Raw genomic sequence first — 27,491 nt, 5'->3', positions numbered from 1 at the left:
ATTTACATGATTATGCTAATGATGATGATGATGATTACTACCACTAATAATAATAATAGTATGATTTTAGGTAAGGTAATGACGTGCCGCCCGCGGCCGTAGAAGTACTGGTTCCGGTCCTGGCAGGGACCCTGATGCGTTTCTTCTTCTGTGGTTCACAAACTGCAGCGACGTCATTTGCTCTAAATGAAAAAATAAATGTTTTCGCTGAACTGTTGACTCGTTCGTGTCCACATGGGGGCCTCTGTGTCCTCCCCCCCTCCAAACCTCCAAACCTCTCTCCTCATTTCAAGCCTTTGCCAAGTTCCCTCCTCCCTCCTCCTCCTCCTCCTCTCTGCCTGCCAGTAGCCCCTCTCAGGCCGTGTAGGGGAGCATTCATACCCCGCTGTCGGCGTTTAGCGGATGGGGCTCTCAGGCTGAGCCGGAGGGAGGAGGAGGAGAGAGATGAACGGTAACCCGTGTGCCCGCAGGCTGGCCCGGCGCTCCAAGTCCGCCCTGCTGGTCGCCGCTCTGGCGGTCCTGCTGGTCCAGACTCTCATCGCGTGGAACTTCAGCAGCCTGGACTCTGCCGGCGGGGACGGAGGCGCCAGGAGCCGGGAGAAGAGAGAGGACCGAGCCGGGGGTCTCAACAAAGCCGACGGGGAGCACCCGCGGAGGGGGCTGCAGAAGAAGGGCGACCCGCCGCTGTCGCTCGGAAAGGCGGCCGTTCGGCACAAGCTCCAGGCGGTAGGTTTGAATGATCTGTGCTCAGTGTTCGCGGTGAACATGGCTGTGTGACTGTAAAGACGTTTTTCCACCTGTGTTTCCTCCACCGCCTGAAGCCGAGCGTTTGTCCCTGAGGGGAACCGCATGGCAGCGGCAGAGGATGCTGCCGAGCGGCCGCAGCTGCTCGCCTGTTGTTCTGGCGTTTGCATCAACACAGTTGGCCGCTTTCGTCCCTTGTGTGGAAAACTGGGTCGGTGGGCCAAACTTCATATTAAAAGTGGCCAATTTAAGGTGTCGATTAACGGCCAGTATACGAAACTCGCTCGCCTTTTCGGGTAATTGTAGCTACTGTTCAGCTGACTGTTCACCCAGCTATACAAGCAGCATGTGATCAATTTTACAACTTAAAGTGTTGTTTGTTTCACAATTTTCCTAAATGCTCCGTAGTGATAGCTACCAAACAGCTGAACAACAGTTTGCGGAAGTAAGCACCGATTTATTGTCAATATATATGCCGAATTATAGAATGACGAAGATAATGTCCTAAAATATCTTCATTCTTGTTCTTGCCTATATGTCGCCGTGGTAAAAATGAAGATCATGTATAATTGCGTGTTTTGCAAACGTAGTTTGGTGAGACGTTTCTCCACTCAGTTGGCAACAGAGCTTCTCGCTTGCAGAACGTCATTTTCGTAACTTTGAATATAAAAGCTCGACATATTGTTATGAATCCCTTAATTCTAAACCTTAACAGCAGTTTCAGCTTTTCTTATTAAGCTGCATAAATTAGTGTAAGGGATAAGACTCTGTTCCTAGATTTGTGATTTAAGAGTTTAATTAAAACCCCTCTCTTGATGAGATCAAGGGATCCTACGAACACATCAGGAAACTGGGAAAGGATTGTGGGTTTTTTATGGAAATTGTTCCCCTCTGATCTTAGCTTGTAAAAAGACAGTGCTAGTTAATATTTACAGGGAAAGCCATCATGTCGCTTGCCGAGTCAAAGCTGAAGCTCCTCTTCTCCTCCTGTCCCACTTCAGCCCTCGCTGAGCAGCCTCACCTGTCACCTGTCCGGCTTCCACAGTCGGTCTGTGTTTGTGTTCAGATCAGTGGAATCGCTGAACAGCACGTGTGTGTGTGTGTGTGTGTGTGTGTGTGTGTGTGTGATCTGGAGGAGATTCCCCAGTGTTGTTTTGCTCCTTTACCTGGTGGGATCCAGGTGTTCTCTCATGTTGTAAAGAACGTACTGTATGTGCTACTCTGTATGTGTGTGTGTGTGTGAGAGAGAGACGTGGTCTGTATTGCAGGCATCCATTTTTACGTCCTTTCATTACAGTTAACCGGATACTCTGTGATCTTCCCTCTGTCTGTGTGTGTGTGTGTGTGTGTGTGTGTGTGTGTGTGTGTGTGTGTGTGTGTGTGTGTCAGAGCGGTGATACGTCCTAACAGTTATTGGCTTTTAAAACAGTGCAGATACATGCCAGCACTTTTTATAGAGATGGGAGTTTGGGAGGTGAAGGGAGACAAAAGGAGGGAGATAAAAAAAGGAAAGAGGATCAAACTGAACAAAGGCAGCGGTGCAGAAGGTCGATGTGAGAGACAAATGAGTAATCAGAGAGATCTGAGGACGCGGCCGAGTCTCGGAACGACTACAGTGTGTTAATTAGTCAGTGAGGGTGTGTGAGGATTGTCGAAGACCAGATCTGAACCAGTATTTAGCAGCTGAGTTCACCAGGAGCTCCGTCGTGTTTTCCTCCACTTTCTCTCCTTTTTCCTGTCCACCTCGTTCAGGATAATAACATTTGAATCCCAGAGCGTGGACTCATGAAGATGGTTTAGCGGTTCTTCGTACCAGTGATAAAGCTGAGCATGCAGGGCTGCAACTGACAGTTATTTTCATTCTAAAATATCCTGCTGATCGTTTTCTCAATGAAACATCACATAATGAAGACAATCAGAGTCCAAGAAGTCACCCTGCTGCAACCCGAATCCCCAAAATATTCAATATATATTGATGATAGACAATAAAAGAAAACAGTAGATCAGCACCGTTAAACTAGAACTAGCTGATTTTCTTAGTTTTTGCTTCAAATTGTTTGTTGTTGGATCATTTTCAGCTCTTTGCTTCATTCAGTGTTACAGCCGATGGTTTGCTCAGTGATGAAGTGCTGAAACAGGACCAGAACCGACAGACGCTTTCATTATGGTTCAGCTGTAAATACAAATAAACTACGTTTATTAGAACATTAAGAAAAAAAGCTTGAAATATGACTGAAACCATTGATTGATTATCAGAACCATCACATTAATTTTCTATTGATCGTCTTATCCAGATGTGCTGGTTATTTAACAGTTCGTAAAGCTTTGCCAGTGGTGGAGCTAAAAATGTAACCTTCGTCCTGTGGGTGGCGCTAGACGAAGGGCGGCTGGATCAGTAGTTGTGATCGATCAGTCACACTCACCTGTCATCAACAGGTGAGGCGCCTCGAGAGTTCAGCTGATTGAAATGATTCGTTAATGAATCGGCTGCAAAGATCTGAGGATTCGCTGCTTCTCTGTGTTCATCTGATCACGTGATTAATCCAAAAAAACTGGTGAAAATAATCTCGAGGTGCAGCCTGTTGCATGTCAGTGAAGTTTGAACATGTGTCGAGGTGATAAACTCAGTGTGTGTGTGTGAGTGTGTGTGTGTGTGAGAGTGTAGGGGGCGGGGTGTTTATAGACAGGAAGAAGCATCCTATTGCCAATAAAAGAGTGGACGTCATTGGAAGGAGGCTCGGTAAAACTGCAACAGCTTTACAACAACACAGTTAGCAAGAAAGCTGTGTGTGTAAGTGTGTGTGTGTGTGTGTGTGTGTGCGCATGAGTGCACGTGTGTGTTTAACTTTCACTGCAGCAGCTTCCACAGTGCTCACATTCACATTACAGATACATTAGAATACCAGTAGTGTTCATGTTTCCAGCGTCCAAACTGCAGGAAGGGAGTGTTTACAGGTGTGTGTGTGTGTGTGTGTGTGTGCGTGTGTGTGTGTGTGTGTGCGTGTGTGTGTGTGCGTGTGTGTGTGTGCGTGCGTGTGTGTGCGTGCGTGTGTGTGCGTGTGTGTGTGATGCTGTAGCAGCATATGTACTGTACAGTTGTGGATGGCGCCACGGTTCTCTCATGCTCACATTCATCACACCTTTGAAGGGATGAACACACACACACACACACACACACACACACACACACACACACACACAGAGTGCTGACCACATGTGTATCAGCTCTGATTCACATCCTAACAGCCAGGTCAGATCAGATTAGGGGATTGGTTTGGATCAGGTTTCTCTGATGGGATTTATGCTTTCTAATCTAGTTTAGATTGTTCAATAATCCCTAAATGCTGTGTGTGCGTGTGTGTGTGTGCTTCTGTATCAGGACTCATGTCAGACTGATGGTGAGAATATTTTTGGGAAGTGAGAGTACGGGTTGGAGGATGGTTGTAAAGGTTTTAGAGCTCAAAGCAAGAAAAAATAACTTCTGATCAATTTTAAGATTATCACAAGTTACATGACACAGGTGAAGACCCTGCAACGTGGCAGCTGCTGCTTTTACTAATTTAACAACAACAGTTATTATTATTGTTGTTAGATTATTGTTTGTAGAAAAGTTTTGTAGGAAAAATATGTTTCTGCACCTCACCGCAGTCGTGATTCTTGTCCTCGTTTAGTGAAAAATACTTATAAGAACAAATGTGATTAATGATGATATTCATAATGAGTTGTTCTTCTGCCTGCGGTCAATAAATGCAGCATCAAAGTGCCTTCAGTCCGAGCGCAGGGCATAATGTCTCCTGATTCGCTGCCATGTTGCTGTTTCTATTGGCGATTAAGCACAACACACTTATGTTAAAACCAGAAAGCTGCTTTATGTTTTTTTTCTCTATTTTCTTTGAGATAATTCTCACTAAATCTGGCACAGAGAGACTTAAATCCCTGCTGTAATCCCGGGTCGCCCCGCGGGTCCCGGGTCCCGCTACGACCAGGTTTCACAGCAGCATCCCGTCCCTCTTATAGTCCTTTTAGCTTACTTTCTGTCCATCTGGCTGGTTTTTCTTTGTCTCACCAGCTCTATTTTCAGCATGTTGTTTGGACGTATAACTTCCATTCATGTCCTCTGGGAGACGACTGTTTGTTCTCAGGTTTGGTTTTCTCTCTTCAGCTCTGGATGAAGACAGATAAAGCTGATGATGATGATGATGATGATGATGATGATCACATACATTTATGGGTTTGATGGTGTGAAGAAAAATTGCTCAAAAGAAATCTCACAGCTGTTCACTCATGTTTGTTTGCAGCATCATTTATCTGAACCTGCTGTATGAGTGACGGGTAACAGACAGCCTGAGGTGATGAAGTCATGATGAAGAGTTGGAGGAAACACATGGTGGTCTTCTTCACGTCGGCCTTTTGTCTCTTATTTTTGCTTGCAGGACACCTTGTTGTGTGTCTGGTGGACAGTTTTCCATGAGTATAAACTGAGCATATTCACAGTCCAGAGAGGATGAACCCTTTATATTTCAACCTGTAGCGCCACCTTCAGGACAAGTGAAGGAATATGATGATGGAGCGCCAATTTTAACCAGATATCCAGAGAATCAGCAGAAAACCCAGATGCATGCTTGTTTCCATCCACTGAATATTTTCATCCTGGATTCTTTAAAGCCTGTCAGAGGTGAACGGAGGAGGCGCCACAGTGACAGCGACTGTGTAGTTACTCTCACTGCCACAAGGGGGAGATAAACGTTCCGCACTGCAGGTTTACTGTATTAATGGATAGATAGAAGTAGTTTTAAGAGACCTGTGAACATCATCAAGGCCAAAGCTTAATGAAATAAGATAAATGCAAAGAAATATGTTTAATCGCATCACTTCATGCCCACAAATAGAAATGTGTGTGTTTTCTCCGTACTTTCTGACTACTGAAGGTGTAAATCTTTAAAAACACCTCACACATCTGTGGTAACATTTTTAAAAAAGCTCACTTATTTCCTCAAACAACTGGACACTGTAGTTTTTATCAAACGTTACTTAAACAGGAGGAAAGGGTGCATTCGTCTGGGACTACTTTCAGCGGCGGATTAAGCCACAGTTGATACTGTCAGGACGGCACGTTTACTGTCACCTGTATTTTGTGGGAAATGTTGCCGTTGTCCGAGATGACGCTCATTCATTCCGGTAAAAGCTTAAACACAGTTTTATATATTATGTGTTATATGTTATCTAATATAACAGTACAAAACCTCCGTATTTTATCATTCACAACTAAACTTCCCTGGCATTGGATCGAAGTCATCAGACATACACCTAATATGATGAATGGATGACATCACTGTGCTAGCTACTACGACCCACAAGCTAATGGTCAGCTGTGGTTTGATATGATCGGCAGGGTTAGCTTTTGGCCGCAGGTCCCACTTGATTTGATGAATTTATGTATTACGGTAGACGGTGTCACCAATCAGTGAGCAGCACTGGTTTTACTGGAGTTTTGCAGGATTGTGGCATCAATATGATGAAAACCTTAATTTGTCAGGTATTCACTGATCATAATCAGACGTTTGCCTCTTACTGCTGTATAAATAAGCTGTCCTCAGAGATCTCAGTGCATCACAAAGTGAAATCACGTATACTGTGATGGGTTTTATCCACATCACACCCTCCTAACCAGCATTTTCAGATTCTCCTCATCAGTGTGAACGTGGCCTCTAATCAACAGATGTCAGAACAACAGGTCTCCTTCCTCCACCCTCCCTCTCCCTCTCTCTCCCCCCACTCTTTTAATGTCTCTCGCCCCGGGCGGCGAGGAGAACAGGCTCTCTTGTCTCTTTTCTGTCGCCTTCATCATGAAGCAGGAGGAGGCAAACACGACTTCAATAAAGAAGCTGCCGAGGAGGAGAGAGGCTGAACCGACTCACACAACAACACCGTTAGCAAGAGAGCAGTGTGTGTGTGTGTGTGTGTGGGAAGAATGATGTCTTTGTAGGTGAGCGGTGGTATTTCAGCTGTGGCCGGTCTCCATGGAATGCACAGGCTTCTGGGAAAAAACGCAGCAGAGGAGACAGAAACATCAGTTTGGAAATCGCTGATTTCAGCCTCTAGAATCTCGAGATTCGTTGGTTTTATTCGTGTTCGATGACAGTAAAATGCATCTTGGCTTTGGATAAATGTTCTCACTCTTTTCCGACATCTTATAGACTAAATGATTTATTGATTAATGGAGAAAATAGGCTGCAGGTTTTTAAACTTTGGTCAAGAGCAGTAAATCACTGCAGCTGTTTCCTCCAGAAAAGAGTGTGTGTGTGTGTGTGTGTGTGTGTGTGTGTGTGTGTGTGTGTGTGTGTGTGTGTGTGTGTGTGTGTGTGTGTGTGCAAGACAGAACGTTTGTAACTCTCACAATGACAGCAGGAGAGCTGGAAATATTCACTTTGACTCCACACGCGCACACACACACACACACACACATTCCTCTAAGCTGATATTACAGATGAGATAATGAAAGGTTGTCGGAGGAGCAGGTGGCAAGAGCTGATATTACTGCCTTCCCACAGGCTCTCTGATAACGTGTGTGTGTGTGCGCGCGCGTGCATGTGTGTGGGTGTGTACAAACACACACACACACACAGAAACACACTCTTTATCCCTGGAAAAGACAGATATAGTCTCATCTGTGAGATTAAAATATCCATTGTGGTCGTGTGGCTTGGCGACTGAAACACACACACACACACACACACACACACACACACACACACACACACACACATATGTCACCACCTGATGCAGAGAGGTCATGGCCAAGGCCACAGCTGCCTGAGTCTCAGGGGTTAAAGGTCACCTGAGCTCTGGAAATCATTCCCTTTCACAGCTCTTGACTTTTTTTCCCTCTCGTTTGTCTTCACCTGTTTTTTTTTTTTTTCCTGGAAAGACAAAGTGAGTTTGAAACTTACCTGCATGAGGACGTCCAGGACTGTCTGTCATCTTGCAGATGGGGTGCTTTCAGGACTCGAGTAAATATACTGTAGATTAGAAATCTGCAGAAGATTTTTTTTATTGGAGATGTGACTGTAAGTCCTGGTGGAAGAGATTCTTCATGCTGGTGCTTTTTGAGGTCTAGCTGCACGTCCTGTTTTGTGGTCTTCATTTCCTGCCTTCAGGGGAAAGAACGACATAAAATGAAAAATGTTCGTTTCATCGTAACGAGCAAACATTTTGTCGCTGTTTAAACCTGCATGTACTGGTTTTCAAAACCAGAACAGTCCTGCAGAGGAGATAATTCTCAGCAGAGTCGTCACGATGAACGATCCCCATCCGTTGTTAATGTCAAAGTGCTGATTCGATTCTGGTCCGGTCCGGAGCTTCATTCCAGCCCTGAGCTGCTGTTGTGAAGGGGAGGGACAGAACCATCACTCAGTCCTGAAGAACGTAGAAGAGCTCACATTCATGCACGGACATCATGCATGTACTCGCATGTTGGACGGTTTTTCTTTTTCACTTTCTCTGAGAAAAGCATCAACATGAAAACGTGTCTGTGTAATGCTAACACCAACAATGCTAAAATTCTGATTTTTAGTGCGTTCAACATTTGTCATGTTCACCACCTTGTTTAGGGTGTCAGCATGCTAACATTTGATAATTAGCATTAAAACCAAAGAGCAGCTAAGGCTGATGGGAAAATCATTAGTTTTTACGTAAACCAAAGTAAAGGACAAATTTAAATTTTGACCTCATGATGGCGACGTAGGACGAAGTCAGGATCATCAAAGTCAGTAGGATGCATCCTCTGGGGAACACGAATGTTTCATGTCGATTCATCCAGTCGTTGTTATGATAGTTCAGTCTGGACCAAAGTGGTGGAACGACCGACTGGCCAAGAATTGGGATCATGCTAAATCATAATTTTGAAAATAGCATTGTTTTAATTTTGGCACTTTCTGGAGGTCTAATATGTGACCACGTGTTTGGCAGATTTGTGTGTGTGTTCGTCTTCTCTGTCCAGGATTACAGGATGTCATGGTCTAACTGTGTCTCCTCCCCCACAGGACGTCTACCATTCCCACCGTCCGAAAGAGAAACTTCGTCTGGACAGCAACAACAACGAGAACTCGGTCCCTAAAGACTTTGACACCATCGACAGCAACAGCAACCTGGGAGCTCGATCTCAACGCCAACGAGTGCCGGTCGCAAACGCCAAGCGCAAGCTGGATAAGGCCCAAGCGCAGAGCATGCTGGGAAAATCTGCCAACGACGTCCTCAAGTACCCTCCCGTCCCACCCAGGGGGGTGGGCCTCAGTCACAACCGCACATACGTCCGAAAACCCCACCCGCCGGTTCCGACCGTCTCTGCACCGGTCCAGGGGTCCAATCCGCCGTTCTACCAGGCGAAGAAGTCGGCCACGCGGCCGCCGCCCGGTCTGGAGGCGAGGAAGGAGCAGCCGCAGTGCGAGGTCAGCGGGAAGGAAGCCATTTCTGCTCTGTCCAGAGCCAAGAGCCGCGAGTGTCGGCAGCAGATAGTGGAGGTTTACTGCAAACACAAGGAGAGGGCGCTGATGCCCGAGAGGGTTCCTCGATACTGTCCTGTGGAAGGTGAGTCCAGCACAGGCAGGGAACCGCTCATTGATTAACAATCAGCTGCTCATCATGAGGGATTCTGTATCGTGAGATACTAAAATATGAGTTTACGATGTGTCTCCAAGTGCAAGTATTGATCGTTTTATACTTTATGTAACTACAGACAAAACCAATGTTCTTCATGTCCAACGTGCATTTAGTGATGGTTTACCGATTAACACGTTTAGATTAAGATGAAACCGAAAGATTAAACCCTTTTCCACCCTTGTCAGCTTGTGCTTTAGGAATTTTTTTTTTGTTGTTCAGACGAAATGAATAATTGATTAATCAGGAAAATATCAGTTTAATCAACGATAAAAATGATCTGTTAGTTGAGGCCCTAAAAACACAAACGTTTAAACGTAGATCAGACTTTAGCTTTATTCAAGTTAAGCGTCCCATTTTGTAGCCGCCTGATGCTAACTTGCTAATTGAACAGCCGTAGATTTCTTCCAGGAAAATGAAGTCTACAATCTGCTTTATCTTGCGTGGCCTCAGCTGCTGTGGTGGTGCGATCCAGCACTGTTAGCCTGCAGCGCACCGTTAGCATTCATGCGCTCTGTCTAACGAGGAAGATGAAAGATGTACGTTAGGTCAGACGAGGATTGATGTCGTATATTTCCAAGTTAAAGTAACCTGCATTTATGGGTGCAATCCAGAGCTCGAGCGCAGAATTATTGCACGTAGTTAGCTTCGATGTATTAACCTATGATTTAAAGGCTGATTTATCCCTTCATGTTAACACAGGCTGTGATTGAGCCCGTCAACAAATGAAAGGGTGACGGGCTGAACGGCAGAAAGCGAAGGGATCGTACGAACAAGCGGCGGCTTTGAAGTGGCAGTTTGAAAAAAGTCAAATTCACCCTTTCAGAGACATTTTTAACCCGGCACGTGCCAGAGCCACGAACAGGCATCCAGTGCCGTGCCAGGTCTATTTTCAGGGCCTTGAAGCATGAATGGACACGGCGAGGCTGCTCGCCACCAGGATGATACTCATCCAGCGTAATTACACCCTAATTAAACAAGCAGTTTGTAGTCTTATTTTTGGAACGGCTGACTAATGATTTACTTGTAGTCGTGCTCTCGGAACCACCCCGGGCCGTTTGAGGTTTCATTTATATGATTATAGGTTGCTTTTTTATGACACACCAGTCATTATATCTGCAGGCTGAAGCCGGGCTGCAGCAGCAGTGACGGATGATTCGGTCGGAGTTGACGTCCGTGTTTGACTGACATGTGCTCGGTCTTCTGAAGAGGCTTGTGGAAACAGTTTGGTGTTTCTGGGCTCACGAGGGCAAAAGCGTACGTCCCTGAATGTGCACGACATCACTCCCCCTGCCTCCTCCTGTCTGCGCAGCAGTGCGCGACCGAGCCGCCTGATTACAGTCATTTCTGCTCAAACTCCAATCCCAGCATGCTCCACAGCCCAGGAGGTCACTAATTAGGCCAAGCAGGCCTCAACCCGCGCCATCTTTAGAGTGAGTGTGATGATGGGGAAGCTTTAGGCTGTCAGAGGGTTTGTATACAGAGGAGGCAGATTTAGCTCAGCCAGCCGCAGACCGAGTATTTCCAGGAAAGATGGACGTGATGCTGGGGGGCCGGAGTGGAGAGCCGGGTTCACAGTGACAGTGACGTGGTCTTACAGCTCGCTCTTTAGACCAGGAAACATGAATCCAGCATGTGGGGGCTGTCTTGCCGTTCTCTTCTCAGATAAGTGATCACACAGGGACGAACAATGGTTATTGTCTCGATTAATCAATTAAACGTTTGTTTTTTTTAAATGCATTTTGTTGAAAAGCTTTTAAACGGTTGCCAATGACCAGTATTTCCAACTGGACTTGAAAGCATCTTTAAAGTTAAGCTATGTTCGCTGGCCTTTGAAAATTCTGTGTGTTTCATGAGCTGAAGTTTCCTCTGTGCAGGTAAGGCTGCTGTGAACGTACAGTGGGATGAGGACCCTTCGGACGGCGCCCAGCTCGTGCCCGTACGGATCGCCTTCGTCCTGGTCGTCCACGGCCGAGCCTCGCGTCAGTTCCAGCGTCTCTTCAAAGCCATCTACCACACCTCGCACTACTACTACATCCACGTGGACCAGGTGAGACCGTCTTTTCAGAAAAATGGCGACAAACGTGAATGAGATCGTGCTCGTCACTTACAGACATAACTCTTTAGCCGACGTATTCCTTCAGCTGATATGACGATTGTTGAGTTTGCTCGTAGAGGTGTTGATACCCGACCCGAGCCTGTCGGACCAGGTCCAGATCAGGTCGGTCGGCTGGGCTAGGAGGCATTTCAGTTGAAAATGAACTTCCTTCTTGTTGTCTTTGCTTCTCAGAGGTCCAACTACCTCCACAGAGAGGTCCTGTCTCTGGCCAGCCAGTATCCCAACGTCCGGGTGACTCCCTGGCGGATGTCCACCATCTGGGGCGGGGCCAGCCTGCTGACTATGTACCTACGCAGCATGGAGGACCTTCTCAAAATGACCGACTGGTCCTGGGACTTCTTCATCAACCTCAGCGCTGCAGACTACCCCATCAGGTCTGTTTCAGTGTTGTTACACCAGGCCCAGAAATGATCTCTTCTTCTTATCAGGGTTTCCATTTTTATTTAAACCAAAAAGCCAAAAGACAGGAAGCAAACAGATTCTTGATTCATAAATGTTTGGAAATCCCTCCACAGCTCACCGTCCTGTTTCTCCGTAGAAGACAGGAGGAGATTTACTCATCATGTGAAGTTCCTGCCAAACACACAGCTCATTGATTTATTAAAGCACCGTGTCAGCTAACCGCTAACCAGCGGCCTCGCAGCCCTGCGGGCCTTGTTTGGTTTGTGTAAGGTCTTATGGATCAGGTTACGTGGCCAGTAGACCTCAGCTGCATCGACTCTGAACGGACTGGGAGTCTTTAGGTTTGAGGCAGAGCCCTGTAATGGCGGCCTTGCTGCTTGGGGATTTGGGGGATCTGTGATCTCTGAAGATACTGTGTGGAGATTTACTCTCTGTCGCTGCAGCAGTGAAGGAAAACGGTACCGTGAGGAGATTTCTGGAGACCGTAGTGGCTCTTTGTTTGGCTCATCGCTGTGTTTGAAGGTGGTGGAGACTGCATCTGTGTGATTTGTGCTGTTTGGTTTGGGCCCATGAAACTGAAACTGATGCAGTTCCATTGGCTCATTTATAGCCTGCTTGTGCCAATTCACCGGTCTGATCAGCCAGCACTCCTGGATTTTCACCATTGTTGAGCCAAAATCATATCGGCTAGCTGGGTTGGTATTTCAAGGAAAAGCCTTTTTTGTTTGGATTGTGAGTCATTTGATCTGCAGATTATTATAAATTTACTGTGATTTTAGGAGAAAAGCAGCAAATCGTCACATTGGAGAAACTAAAACCGTTGATTTTTTCTTAAAGAATAAGTTAAACAGCATCAGTTTCTGTCTTTATGTTAATTGACTCATCGTTAACATCGGTCGTAATGAAATTCCTTAAAGCAAATTATTTGGAAGTCAAAGTAAGCTTCAACCAAACCCTCCATTAAATTTTGCAGAGCGTCTTCATGCTTGAACTTTGACCTTTCAGACTTGATGTTTGTACTTACTGTATGTAAAGCGTGCAGGTTAATTATGGACATCGTAGCTTTGGTTTTGCTTCCAGTTAAGCAGATCAGATAAAGTAACTGGGTTAAACTGGGGTTTGTTATTATGATCCTCTGGCAGCTCCACTCTTGACCCCCCTGCTCAAATTCAGCTCCTAAAGGACCTCTTTTCCCAAAGTACAATAAGACACACACACACACACTCTGTCACAGAGGCAAACACACATTGTTCCATTGACTCACTCTCCATGTGCCTAAATGACGTCCAGGCTATCGACGGCTGTGCTGATACCGCGGCTGTGCTATGGATTTTAGCTGGAAGGGTGTTCAAACCGTCACTTTGATGGGAGGACAGATTAGAATGGATCTGTGTGTGTGTGTGTGTGTGTGTGTGTGTGTGTAGCTGTCAACAGAAGGTCACATAAACTTTTTAAATGTTAAACAGAACATCTGGCAAAATTCATTCTTTGACCTGAAAGCAAACGCAGTCGTGTCTGTAGATCTGGAGCTACAGGCAGGAACTGGTTAGCTTAGCGTAGCTTAGCTTAGCTTAGCACAAAGCCTAGCCTGCCTCTGTCTAAATGTGACAAAGTGCACCTTCTATTACCTCCAAAGGTCACCGATGAACACGCTGTGTCTTGTTTTTGTCGCCGTGTTGAGGTTGTCCAGGGTTTCTGTAGCTGGACACAGTCACTATGACGACAGGACTCCAGGAAGTTATGCCAGAAAGAAATGATCCAGCACATAACATCGCACTTCAGTTTATGCACAGATTACACGAGTGAGATGTTTTAGTGTGTTAATTAGAGAGCGTTAGAGGTGGTAGGTGGATTTTTACTCTTCGCACAGAGCCAGGCTGGTAGTTTCCTCCTGGTTCAGGTCTAGGCCAAGCTAACCGGCTGCCAGCTGTAGCTTCAGAGACACGAGAGTCGCGTCGATCCTCTCATCTAACGCCCAGCGAGGAAGAAGTATTCCTTCAAGAATCCAATGTCTAAATGCAGCTGTGACGACCTGAAAGTCTGCAAAAACAAAGTGTAGATGAGAAGCTTCTGTTGTGATCTGCGAGCAGCCTGAAAGCAGCGCAGCCTCAGTCAGTGAACACAAACATGCCCACAAACACACACGTGCACGTCTGCGGCTCGTCTGAACGACTGTAATCAAACGTAATCAAGGCGGCGTGTCTGCCCGCTGTCCCGCCGACTCGTCAGGACGACACCGGGGAGCGGCGGCGTGGGCGTGCTGCCTCCTCGCTGCAGGAGGAAGCTGCATGAAACGCTCCAGCTGCCCCAGACGCAGCCCCGTGCAGCCGCTTTAGCCGCCGTAAATGGAAGATTGTTTGGCATCATTCAAGTATTTAATTGTATCCTGCTTACACGTGAATCCATTACACGCTGTTTAAAGACAACACAGCTACGGGGAATGTGCATCGCGTGAGTCAGTTTCACGGGCTGTTTCTTCCTCTCGTGATTCTTCCAGAGGAATTTAAAAGCTCAAAATTTTTCAAACTATGAGAGGAAACGAGGACAAAATGTCAAGTTCTTAAACTTCTCAATGTGGGAACATTAACATTAACAGCTGCCCAGATGTTTCACTACAAATCGTAGCGGCAGCAGAGAGAAACAAAAGGCTGGGGGGGTCATTAAAGGATAACTTTCGTTTTTTTACAACCTGGACCTTATTTGTAGCATTAAATACGCCCATTTACTCACCCAGACAACTCTGGTGGCATTTGGAGTCGTTTTGAAGAAATTAGCCCCAGAGGAGCGGCGCGTATATCCGTATAATGCGAGTACTCGGGGCATCCATGCGCAGCCTCTATATAACGCATAATCTGCAGAAACTCGTTCATATTCCAATATTTAGTTATGATATGCTGGTGCTATTCCCCTCTGAGCCGGCGGTCGGTTTAGCTGTAGTTTGGCACAGCTGTGGTTCGTTATTGCGTATTTCCAAATTGTCCGAACAACATGACATTTTATTTTGAAAGAGAGTTGATTAGAATAAAGTAAATTCAGAGGAGGGAGAAAAGTTTGCACTCATGAAGTCAGGCTTACGCATAAAGCAAACAAAACCAAAGCAAATAAACAATCTATACATGTGTGTAAGCTACTTACTCAATCGAAAGTTGCCCATTTGGTCCTGCAGGCTTTGGCTGGGTCTTCCAGTTCACTTTAGGGACACGAAAAAACGTCTCCACCACAGCCCGGTTTATCATTGCGCGGAAATCCTCCAGTGATACAGACATTTATTGACACATCCAGACGCGTATCTCCTGGCCGCAAGTCCCACTCTGAGCAACAGAGGCATTCCTCCTCTGTTGTCATCGATGAACATTGTCCACAAGAACACCACCAGTTACCGTCTACTCGTGGACGCGCAGCTGTTTGTTGTTGTTTGGTCAGCTGTTCCTCTCTCTGCCTCCGCGTCCTCCTTTCAACGAGCTCCTCGTCCGTGCACTCTGACCCAAAACGGTGAGGACGTCCATCGTAAACAAAGTCATCGTCCACCACCTCAGAGTCGGAAAAATATTCACCCATTTTGTGTAAAATAACAGTCGCAAACTACAGCTAAACTAGCCGACCGCCGCAGAGTTAGCCGTGTTGTGGCTGGCTGCTCGCAGCGCGCGGCGTTCAGTAATGACATCATCCGTGTCACTCGCATACTCGCATTATACGGATATACGCGCTGCTCCTCTGGGGCTAATTTCTTCAAAACGGCTCCAAATGCCACCAGAGTTGTCTGGGTGAGTAAATGGTCGTATTTAATGCTACAAATAAGGTCCAGGTTGTAAAAAACTAAAGTTATCCTTTGAAGTCGTCATCCTCTGGGAACCCTGAACCATTCAGCAGGTGTGATGCTGGAGGTGTGTCTGTGATTGACTGACTGTCTCAGATGATTGACAGCTGACGTCTCCCCTCAGGACCAACGAGCAGCTGGTGGCTTTCCTGTCCAAGTACCGCAACATGAACTTCATCAAGTCTCACGGCCGAGACAACGCACGGTAAGAGAGCGAGTCCTCACTGTCGCTCATCAGATTTACCTGCAGTTCTCAGGTGTTGCAGTAAACTGAGCCTCTGAATGTCAGATGGACGTTGAGTTTTTCAGAAAATAAAATTATACTAACGGCTTTTTTTGCTTGCTTTTGTTTTTCAGTGTAGCAATTAGAAAAGGATTACTTGATTAATTAATCAGTGGATATCTCTTATGATAAGAGAAATGGTAAACGTAGATTACAGATTAGATCGTTGAGGTTAGTCTAGTTTAAACTTCTGTTTCGTCATTTTTTGGTTTGTCCTCCACTTTTAAACGCAGGTTTATTCTCATGTTAAAACTTTTTTCTCACAGCTTTAAAAATGTGTGATATGTTTTATTTATACTGTTTTCATTCTGATTTATTTGGTCTTATCTTACTTTCGTCTTTACTTCCTTGTGTTCATGTCTTTGAGCTGTTCATCATTTTATCTGCCTCATCTGACTTTATTTTTCTTCTATTTTGCAAAACATTTTCTAACATTGTTCAGAAAAGTGCCATTTATTCAGTTTATTGTCATTATTATTATTATTATAGTCAGTGAAGTCTGCAGGGTCAGCCGGTTCAATATCTGATCTGTGGCCGAGCTCAGTCACAACTAAACCCTGGATGCTGCGTGTCCTCTCAGATTTATCCGGAAGCAGGGTCTGGACCGCCTCTTCTACGAGTGCGACACCCACATGTGGCGCCTCGGGGACCGCAAGATCCCGGAGGGCATCGCGGTGGACGGAGGCTCCGATTGGTTCCTGGTGAACCGGCCCTTTGTGGACTACGTGGTGAACTCCAGAGACGAGCTGGTCGGCAGCATGAAGCGCTTCTACGCCTACACGCTGCTGCCTGCCGAGGTAACCCTGCAGACGGCGTGCAGAGACAGAGGACGTGTCTGCTGGGGACACACAGAGGGGGACATGAGAGCGTGTTTCAGGATAATCCGCCTCTGTTCTCTGACATTAAACATCTCTTTAAATCAGAATTAGATAGAAATGTGAGTTTAAAATCATGAATAAAATCTCTAAAAACACGATAGAAACAACTTTAAAACAATCCAGGAAGTGCCGAAAACTATAAGAATTTCAAAACAAAAGCATAAGGAAACATCAGGATCCTTCATCAGTCAAACAAATAAATCATTATTAGATTCATCAGCTTTGAAAACAATCAGAATTTGCAGCTTTAACGTTTTTTGAGGTATTTTATGAGATTTCATGTGAGTGACCTCGTCCGTCTGTCTGCCCGGCAGTCGTTCTTCCACACTGTGCTGGAGAACAGCGCGTTCTGTGAGACCATGGTGGACAACAACCTGAGGCTCACCAACTGGAACCGCAAACTGGGATGCAAATGCCAGTACAAGCATATCGTGGACTGGTGTGGCTGCTCGCCCAACGACTTCAAGCCCTCAGATCTGCCGCGCTTCCAGGTGAGTCGTCTCTCTTCTTGGCCTGATTGACAGCTTTGTGCATCAGCAGACAGCAGCCATCACGTCGGTAGCTGTGAGCTTTCGCTCTCTCCGTTCCGTCCACCCGTCCTCCTCGGGGCCTCGGCGGCCGGGGACCAGAATAGCTTCGCATTCACAAATTAGCAGTGCTGCTTTTACTCACAACGGGCCGTCCTTGGCTCCGTGTAACGACAGACCTGAACACAGCGCCTGTGGTTGAGCTGCTGATGGTTTCTATAAGAAGAGCTGATCCTGGAAACAGCTGTACAGTTGAGGCGGTTGGTATTTCTGGAGCTTTGTAGCTCGTCGCCGCTGGTTTCTAAGGTTGTCATTATTATAATGCCGGGGTTTGCCAGCTTTAAAGGCTGCTGCAGTCTCCAATGGAGGGGTCAGGAACACAGATGTACAGCATGTACAGTACAGCGCACACATCTGGCTGCTGTGCACCAGCAGTACACAAACTACTGCTGTATCAGTACACAGACTACTGCTGTAGTACACAAAATACTGCTGTGACAGTACACAGACTACTGCAGTGACAGTACACAGACTACTGCTGTATCAGTACACAAACTACTGCTGTGACAGTACACAGACTACTGCAGTGACAGTACACAGACTACTGCTGTATCAGTACACAAACTACTGCTGTGACAATACACAAACTACTGCTGTATCAGTACACAAACTACTGCTGTGACAATACACAAACTACTGCTGTATCAGTACACAAACTACTGCTGTGACAGTACACAGACTACTGCTGTATCAGTACACAAACTACTGCAGTGACAGTACACAGACTACTGCTGTATCAGTACACAAACTACTGCTGTGACAGTACACAGACTACTGCTGTATCAGTACACAAACTACTGCTGTATCAGTACACAAACTACTGCTGTATCAGTACACAGACTACTGCTGTGACAGTACACAGACTACTGCAGTGACAGTACACAGACTACTGCTGTATCAGTACACAAACTACTGCTGTATCAGTACACAAACTACTGCTGTATCAGTACACAAACTACTGCTGTGACAGTACACAGACTACTGCTGTATCAGTACACAAACTACTGCAGTGACAGTACACAGACTACTGCTGTGACAGTACACAGTATACTGCTGTATCAGTACACAGACTACTGCTGTGACAGTACACAAACTACTGCTGTATCAGTACACAAACTACTGCTCTAACAGTACACAGACTACTGCTGTGACAGTACACAGACTACTGCTGTGACAGTACACAGACTACTGCAGTGACAGTACACAGACTACTGCAGTGACAGTACACAGTATACTGTGGGGCTCACAAAGCTGGTAGACTCTAATGTTCTAATGTTGGTTAGCAAACATAAAGAGTTAAAATAAATAACTTTCTGATGAAGAACTCCTGATTTCCAGCAGTTTGCCATCGTGGTCATCGTTCTGTGTTTGTGCCTAATATCCCTTTAACGGGGGCCACGTTGTAGTCGATGGGTTCACGACTCATTGTCGCTGTAGATGAAGGTTGTGGTGTTATCACCTAATCACAGAGCTTTGTCCGACTTTATGCACATTTGATTTGATCAACGTTAGCTGTTTATAGCCGTTAGCCTGCTTGCTGTCATGTAGCAAAATGTTCACAGACGATTGGACAGCAGAGACAACGTGGTAATAAAACAGCTTTCAGATTGGTGCTCTTCACTGAACAGGAAGTGAAAACGTCACAGAGCTTCACTGTCAAGCTAGCGAGTTTCAGCGGCTCGTTCGTACCTGCAGCTGCTCCAGATGTGGGAGAGCGTGATGCATCGGACATTTTTTAGACCAAATGTAAAATCTTTTAATCAAAATCATAAGAGATGAATCATGATGAAAATAAGTTAAAACTTGAATGTAAAGCAAACTTAAAGTAAAACAACCTGAAAGAGAAGTTTTTAAAAAGCAGCACGTTCTCAAGATTAAAGTGCGAGTTCGTTCTGGACTAAATGGAGAAGATGAAGATCACATGTAGCTGCCCACCGTCAGGCCGAGCGGGGAGAACACACAGCAGCTTACCTCGATGTGACGATGAAGGAAACATGTAACTAGCGGTCTGCGCTGTTGTCTTTAGCTGTGAGGACACAGACTGTCGGGTAACAGACCCAGAATAACCACACAGATGCAGCTGGGCCAGGCCCCGCGGTTCTCATCATGTCGGGGTTTCTCGGTCCGCCGGTGCTGCCGGAGCCCACCGAGAGCTCGAGGTCACACCCGCCCGATGACATCATAAACCACACCCATCTGAGGCGTGTGTGTGTGTGTGTGTGTGTGTGTGTGTGTGTGTGTGATTTGACTAATCCTTTCCACAGGAAGCAGGACTGAAGGTTCTCAGATATATTTTGTCCTTTTGGAGAGTTTTGTGATGTACGTGATGTGTGATATAGAGACAAAGAGTATTGACGATGCAGAGTTTGACAAAAACATGCAACACTTTCAAGATTCTTTGGTTCGAGCTCCTCAAAGATGAAATTTGGGCTGTTTTTCATCGTTTTTCGAAGGCGTTTGACCCCAGACTGCAGCAGTGGACCGGCCCGGGGGCCACAGGAGCAGACTGGCTCTGAATCTCTGATGCATCAGGCTGCTGTATTTAGTGTTTCCTTCAGTACAGACTGACACAGGTGGTCCTGCAGGTATGTTGCCGGTAAACAGAGGCGAGTGAACGGGCCTGTCCTGATTCATAAACTCTGTGGGAGTTAAGATTCAGCGAGCACAGTGACTCTCAGCGTCGGCCATGTTTATGCAGGAGGTCTGATTCTCACTCTGAGGACTGATTTTAACCCGTTAATCTGGTTTTTCTGCAGCGTTTTCTTGTCATTTTTGCCAGTTAAACATTAGAAGAGGACCAGTAAACCACTGGTCAGTTCTACATTAACATAGACATCAAATGCACCACAGTAAGAGAAGAGATGATGGTGCTGTGGTTGCACTAATACACGTCCTCCTGTCGAGATGCTGTGCGTCTTGTGGTGATTTTGGTCATTATTCTCAGTCACAGTTGGGATTTTGTCGTCCTGCTACAAAACAAACTAACTAAATGAAGCTTTTAAACTGGCGTAACTGGAAGCTGCAGATTTATTTGTTTGCTGTGCGTAAACTCGAGGTCGGTGGTTTCACGTGGACAAACAGAAGTGAGCGCTGCTGCAGCCTGGATCAGTGCTGCTACTGTTCCGCTCATGTTAATGTGCTGCAGAGCCGATTTTCCCTCTTCAGACTTCAACAAACTTTAACAAACGTGGACGATTTGAACCTGTTAATCTTATTTTCTGACTTTTCCTCTTATTAATCCTTGTCTTAAATGTTGTCTTCTCTGTGTCTTACTGAGTTTTTCTTGAAGGTCACAGTTGGTCTCATGGTGTCATCGCTCCACGTCTCCTCTGTCTTTTCTGACCACAGCAAGCGTCCAGACCCACCTTCTTCGCCAGGAAGTTTGAGGCCAGCGTCAGTCAGGAGATCATCAACCAGCTGGACTCCTACCTGTTCGGAGCGTACGCCGCGGGCACCCCGAGCCTGCAGGCCTACTGGGAAAACATCTACGAGCAGGAGACGGACGGCCCCGCCGGCCTGTCAGACTCGGCGCTCAGCCACTACCACGCCTTCGCTCGGATGGGGCTGTCCCGCGCCGCCAGCTCGCTGCAGGGCCATCCCAGTGACAACAGCTGCAGGTACGGACGTGCGGGTTTGTGACCAAGAGGTTTGTGAAGTCGAAAAGGTTCCTGAGGAGCTCTGGAAGATCTTGAAGGAGCCTTAAAGGTCTGAGATCAGTTCCTGGGTCGAGTGGTTTACTTTAACGCTGAACCTGTTTGGTTCACGTCAGACGAACATTAGCGTCTTTGCTCGTTTACTTTTGATTGTTTTGGTTGGTTTAAAAGCTGTCAATCAAACTCGATGTGGACCAAAACGGGCTGTGAGAACACAAGTCTGTGCAGGAAATGTCGTTGGCCTCATATCCGGGTATCGGCCCTCACCCGTCGTGAGAGTTTGGGCCTCGTGCTGAGACAGAAACTGCTCAGTCGCTGTGGGGGGGGGGGACTGGCAGATGAAATGCGTCTTTCCACTAAACTCACCACCACCGCTGTTTGTGAGTCCAAATTAAATATAAAGATAACGTTAGCTTGTCCTGGAGCACAATCGGGCTACAGTGTCTGCACAGGCGGGATTTTTCCAGCTGTGTGTGTGTGTGTGTGTGTGTGTGTGTGTGTGTGTGTGTGTGGGGTGGAGACCCACAGTAGGTACAAGGAGGTACTTGTTGGAGTTCGGGTGGGGATTGGTGGCTAGAATGGGTGGGAGCAGCATTATGGGAAGAGTGTGTGTGTGTGTGTGTGTGTGTGTGTGTGTGTTAAGGGGGGGTGAGGGGGGAGTTAAAACAGGACTAGTCTGTTCCCTTCAACCTGTGATTTGAGTAACATCTCAGACTCCTGTGGATGAAAACGCCCACATGTCAGACGTTAGTGCCAGCAGCTCTGCGAGGCTGCACAGAACAGCGTTGAGCTAAATGCTAACATCAGCACGCTAACATGCTCATAATAACAACGCTAACATGCTGATGTTAATCAGGTGTGTTTACCCTGTTAGCAGTAATTAGCAGCTGAGGCTGTCAGAGGATCACCATGACAATCCATCCCACTGTTGTTGGGACATTTCACTCAAAAGCACAGATGTCAACCTCATGGTGGCGCTAGAGGAAAAGTCAGTGGGATTCTTCCTCTGTGCACCATGAACGTGTCATTTAACAGTCAGCAGCGGGGCGTGCTGTCAGAGCTGAATAGCTGAACTGTTCCTGCTTACAGGCTGACGCAGACACGTCCTCACTTCAGTGTTTGTGTCTCTCAGGTACGTGGCTATGAGCCACCCAGTGTCCGTCCACCTCTACTTCCTGTCAGACCAGTTCCAGGGCTACCTGGTGCGTCACGTGGCCACTAACCGAGCCTCCACCCAGCTGGAGAACCTGGAGACCTGGGTGACGCCCAGAGACCACTTCGCCCCGGCCAGCCCCCCACACCCCACCAACAGACTGCAGCACATCCAGGTCAGACACTAAATGATCAGAAATGTCTATTAAAGTTTTTAGTAGAAACTGAAATGAAGTTCAGTCAGAGTGAGGTCTGAGGTCTGGTCCACAGTTTGGAGCCTTTAGTTTTAGGTCCAGACCAGGACTGCTGAGTTTAGTTTGCAGGATCTGAAGGGGAGTGCAGGTCTGTCGTGTCTGACGTCAGCTGACCGATGGACTGTGCACCCCTGAGTCTCAGAGTCTGAACGGCGCGATCCTCTCTCCCTGCTCTTCAGGTCGGGACGGACTGGGATCCAAAGGAGCGTCTCTTCAGGAACTGGGGGGGTCTCGTGGGGCCGGAGGACGAGCCGGTGGCCGTGCAGCGCTGGAGCCGAGGCCAGACCAACCTGACGGCCACCGTGGTGTGGATCGACCCCACCAACGTCATCGCCGCCACCTACGACATTCTGGTGGACGCCTCCGCCGAGGTCACCCACTACCGGCCGCCGCTCACCCCGCCGCTGAGGCCCGGCGTGTGGACGCTGAGGGTCCTGCACCACTGGAACCCTCTGGGTCAAACCAGCTTCATCGTGGCCCCGCTGGACTTCCACCACCAGCAGCCGTTACAGCGAGGTGAGCGGTCAGAGAGTCAGAGAGGGGAAGTAGCTCTGATGGAAACACCTGTTGCTGTAGAGGGGTCACTGTAGTTTGTATGTCAATAGCATATCTAATACTTAAATTACACACACACACACACACACACACACACACACACAGAGCAGAGCCCCCCCGTCACAGCTGTCGGCACCATGCATACATATATTTATAGTCTTGGTATCCAGGCCCTCACTCACGCACACACAGGGTCACCTCTGTCTGAATTAGCCCCCCCGGATCACTGTTTGATTTGTTTGACCTCCCCGGACCTGTGTGTGTGTGTGTGTGTGTGTGCGTGCGTGCGTGCGTGCGTGCGTGCGTGTCCAGGGGATAACTGCAGGACTCTAAGTAAAGCCTGGTGCACGAATAGATGGGGAGGTTTTATTGGCTGGTGTGACGTGGTGGGATGTGTTGCTGTCATGGCGACAGACCTGCCTCCTCCTGGCCGTTTAAGACAACAACTTAAAACTCATATTTGTATTTTATTTTTTCATCAGATGGACAAAAGATTATTTGAGGATTTTCAGATCAGCACTAAGTTTAAGTTAAGATTAAGGATTAATTGTAGGATCTGTAGTTTCCCTCAGCGCTGCGTTTCTCCTCGACTCGTCACTTTTCTCACCCCAAACCTTAAATACAAACACTTTTTCACCTGTTATCCAGCAGCTTTTTGCATCTTCCAAACCTTATTTGACATCTTTAAAGTTCCAGTCCAGCATTTCCTCAGACGGGCTGACAGACATGGCCCCGCCGCTCTCCTCCTCCTCTTCTTCACTGGAAATGCTGGATTTGAACTGTTTTCGCTCCAGGTGAACTTGTTCCCCACCTGGTCGGACAGCAAACACCTGTGAGATCAGGACAATCAAACAACTGGCAGATGATTGGCTGAGAAAGTACGATTTGTATTTCCCTGTAAGGTTTGTGCCGTGACGTTCTGGAGCAGCGTCGGCGTGCTGAGGTCACAAATGAGGCTTTGATGCTGAACATGAAACCTGATTTTTTTTAGACTCAGTCTGGTGTGTCCATCTTTAAATCTGACCTTCTCCCTTTCTCTCCCCCCCCGCCCCCTCCTCACCCTGGTCCTGGATCCAGAGGACGCCCTGCGGTTGCACGGCGGCCCGGCCAGAAACTCCTACATGGAGCAGAGTTTCCACGGCCTGAACCCGGTGCTGCGGCTGCCGGTGAGCCTTGGCGCCGTGGAGGAGGCCGAGGCCAACGCCGGCCTGACGGGGGCGCCGCTGCGTCGCTGGCTGGACCGGCTGCTGGAGGGCCACTGGTCGGCCGCGGACGTCTGCTCGATGGGGCCCAGCGCCTGTCCCGTCATGCAGCGCTGTCGTCTCACGGTCTGGAGCGCCGCCGGCCCCGACCCCAAGTCTGAACTGAACCCGCCCAGAGAGGACGGACGGATCAGGTAGCGGACGGACGGACCGCGGGAGGACGGGAACCAATGAAGGAAGACACGGGGCGGATGTCCCGCTGCTGTCTGATATTTATTTATTTTAATTTGTGCGAAGAAGAGAAACAGACTCAAACACTGAGGACAAACCTTCAGACCTCCGTCTGCTGCCCCCGCTGTGAGCTGGGAACAAAGCTGTGTGTGTGTGTGTGTGTGTGTGTGTGTGTGTGTGTGTGTGCGTGTGTGTGCGTGCGTGCGTGTGCGTGTGTGTGTGAACTCTATACCTCTTGTTTCCTGGTTACGTGTTCAGGCGCTGAAGACGGACGCGGTTGCTCTTTTCATATTTGGTGATCAAAGACGAGTTCGGACTCAGTTTCTTGAGATAAATTATGTTTTTTAAATTAAATTTAGGTTTGAAATTATCATATTTATTTTATTTCAGATTGTTATTCCAAGATTACAGATGAATTGGAGGCTCTCGGTGATCCGGTGACTGAATGAAACTTTTCTTTTTTAGTTTCCTGGGAGACGTTTTTAAAGAAGAGTCGAGTTTTTATTCTTAAAATTCAGACGAGAAGTCAAAGCTTTGTCTTATTTGCAGGGTTTTTTCATCCAGAAGCGCCGCTTCTTTTACTTTTACTGAAGTAAATGTGGTCACAACAGTAAAAATAAAAATACAAAAACTCATTGAGTAGAACCCCCGCTTTAATGTGTTTTTGATATTAAAGATGTCGTGAGAGGTGCTGTGAAGTGAGTCACACTTCAGGAGAGTACTCAAGTAAAAGTACTCAGTAACTTTCCAGCTCTGCTGATTGGACCTCGTTGAGCCCCCCCCAGACGACCCGGCTCTGCGTCCCGATGTGTGTTTTCTCTCTGTGCCATGTCTGAACCCTTCAGACCACCTGAGACTTGAAGCTCGCCTCGTCTGTTCTTCATCGGTTTTTGTCCGAGCTCTGCTGTCGACGCTGATGCGACTGCGTCAAAACGTGCAGCCGCTGCGCGAGTAATTTATTCTGAAGTTTAGAGAAACGTGTTTTTTAGTCAGTGACTAATATTTGATTTGCTGATATTTGACAGAAACGTCCGCCTTTGTTTCTAAAGGCCTTCGAGTGTTTGTCGGACGGATGCTGGTGTTGTTTCGGCGTTAAAGGACCTCCTCTCCTCTCTGCTCTCATTTCAAACCACTTCAGACAAGTCTAATAGAGTCCAGCTACACGGGTTCAACCGAGACGGATGTTTGTGTTTTCTGCTCGTTTTGATTGGACGTTTTTGGCGTCCAATCAAACGGTGAATTCTCGTTTTGGTCTCAGAACAACTTTTCTCACTTAAAGTAATTAAATATCCAGATTTGAAGCAGACTGAACGTGTGGATGAAACACTGATCTGACCTGTGAGCTGAGTTTGGGTGTAGCAGGTGAGGAGGGGACAGGTGAAGACCCCCTGAGACCACCTGGACCGGTTTCGGGTCGGTTCTCCTGGATGGAGACGGAACAGGTTCATGTCTGAAGTCAGTGAAGAACATGAAGAACGATCTCGCTGTTCTAACTGATGCAGGTTCAGCTCTGCTGGCTCATAATAATCTGTCCGTCCATCTGAAAGCAGCAGTTTGAGAAACCTGTTTGTTAGCTTAGCTTAGCATGAAGGCCGGAAACAGAGGCACAAAGCTGGCCTGGCTGTCCAGAGGTAACAGAACAGCTCTGAACATCACTGACATGTGACAGCTGGACTCCAGGAGGTCACTGTGCAGCACAAAACCACCTCCAGACCACAGCTGTCATCTTCAAACGGCTTTTTGGCTTTTTGTAGAGATGAACTGAACCAGCTGCAGCGTGTTTACAGACACGAGGGGTCCCGTCCTGCTGTCCAACGCTCAGAAAGAAAGCAAAGAAGTGTAATTCTCAAAAAAATATTACTTTAAAGTAACTGCAGGCGAGCCCACCTCCACCCTGCTCCACCCGACTCAGCTGCTCGTGATGCTGATCATGGATCTGTGACATGTCAAACAAATTCTGACGGTTAATTCTACTGTTCATGTAAAAGCTATATTTAATAACTGTTAGATAAGTTATTCCGGTGTGTGTGTGTGTGTGTGTGTGTGTGTGTGTGACCAAAGCTGTAGAGCAGTGAGCTGTTAGCACTTAACGGCACGTCGTCATATTTATTGTAGAAAGGATCGGGACTATTATGTAATTTCTGATTTGAAATGATGGACGTGCGCTGCAGGTGTTACCAGATGTTACCAGATGTTCAGCACAGTTTATGGCGTCGGTGGGTTTGGCCTGAAAGCTGCCTGAACGATGCTGCAGAGCTCGGAGCTGTCGTCTGCTTTGTGACTGAGGAGAGTTTGGCTCATTTTAACGCTGAACGGTTAATCTCTCCACTTTTTTTATTTAATTAACATCTTTTCAGTCAGTCGGTCGTTTGGTTTGAAGTTTGCATCGTTAAATTTTACACCAGCACCGTGATTTTAAATCAACTTTCAGACGAATGTCGGTCAGAATGGCTCATCATAAAGTTTCAAAGTGATCATTCTTCTGAATATTTCAGCATCACGTCAGCATCAGTTTCCACTCCGTGTTGTTTTATTGAGTCGATGTGAATCAGTATTGAGTGAAGTGAGATGATTCAGTTTCTGGGTCGAGAGGTCGAGCTGCTGCTTTGATGTGACTGTTTTTTTCGATTTCGATGGTGTGAAAATGTTCAGATGTTGGTAAAGTTTTCAGATTGTGGAGGAAACTCCCAGCTGAGAGGTTTGTTCTTTTCATGCTTTACTTTTGCCACCAACCTGTCTCTGTTCTGTTGGTTTTTTCCGGTGCCATTTCCGTCTCACTGACGGTTTGTTCTCTGATTTTCTTGCTGTTCTTTCTTCTCTCTCTGGGAGTAGTGCTGTGCCTTAGCTGTACTCCTGTTGTAGGAAACCCTCCCTGAAAGCATCAAAAACTGTCTCAAATGTCCAAAAACCAAAAAGGAAAGAGTTGTTGTGAATGCCTTATAAATAACCTTAGTGGTTT

At 46.9% G+C, this 27,491-nt stretch overlaps 1 protein-coding gene across 1 annotated transcript; it reads left to right on the top strand.

The window, feature by feature from the left end:
- Positions 1 to 364: 364 nt before the first annotated feature.
- LOC121620638 (xylosyltransferase 1-like) lies at positions 365 to 27,463 on the top strand. Its single transcript, XM_041956767.1, has 11 exons — positions 365 to 726; positions 8,787 to 9,330; positions 11,277 to 11,449; positions 11,690 to 11,892; positions 15,862 to 15,942; positions 16,601 to 16,817; positions 17,213 to 17,389; positions 20,834 to 21,102; positions 22,271 to 22,466; positions 22,724 to 23,060; positions 24,177 to 27,463. Exons 1-11 carry the CDS (start codon positions 445 to 447, stop codon positions 24,497 to 24,499), a joined length of 2,802 nt encoding a protein of 933 aa, XP_041812701.1. The 5' UTR covers positions 365 to 444; the 3' UTR covers positions 24,500 to 27,463.
- Positions 27,464 to 27,491: the final 28 nt, after the last annotated feature.

The sequence above is a fragment of the Chelmon rostratus genome, chromosome 17, assembly GCF_017976325.1.
Source record: "Chelmon rostratus isolate fCheRos1 chromosome 17, fCheRos1.pri, whole genome shotgun sequence".
Taxonomy (NCBI): domain Eukaryota; kingdom Metazoa; phylum Chordata; class Actinopteri; order Chaetodontiformes; family Chaetodontidae; genus Chelmon; species Chelmon rostratus.
Note: the sequence above shows the minus strand (reverse complement) of the source record. Positions and strands in the feature narration are given on the sequence as shown.

Coding starts and splice junctions, on each gene's coding strand:
- LOC121620638 (XM_041956767.1), top strand. CDS start 445: ATGAACGGTAACCCGTGTGCCCGCAGGCTGGCCCGGCGCTCCAAGTCC. Junction 727..8,786: donor TTCGGCACAAGCTCCAGGCG/GTAGGTTTGAAT, acceptor CCTCCCCCACAG/GACGTCTACCATTCCCACCG. Junction 15,943..16,600: donor CACGGCCGAGACAACGCACG/GTAAGAGAGCGA, acceptor GTGTCCTCTCAG/ATTTATCCGGAAGCAGGGTC.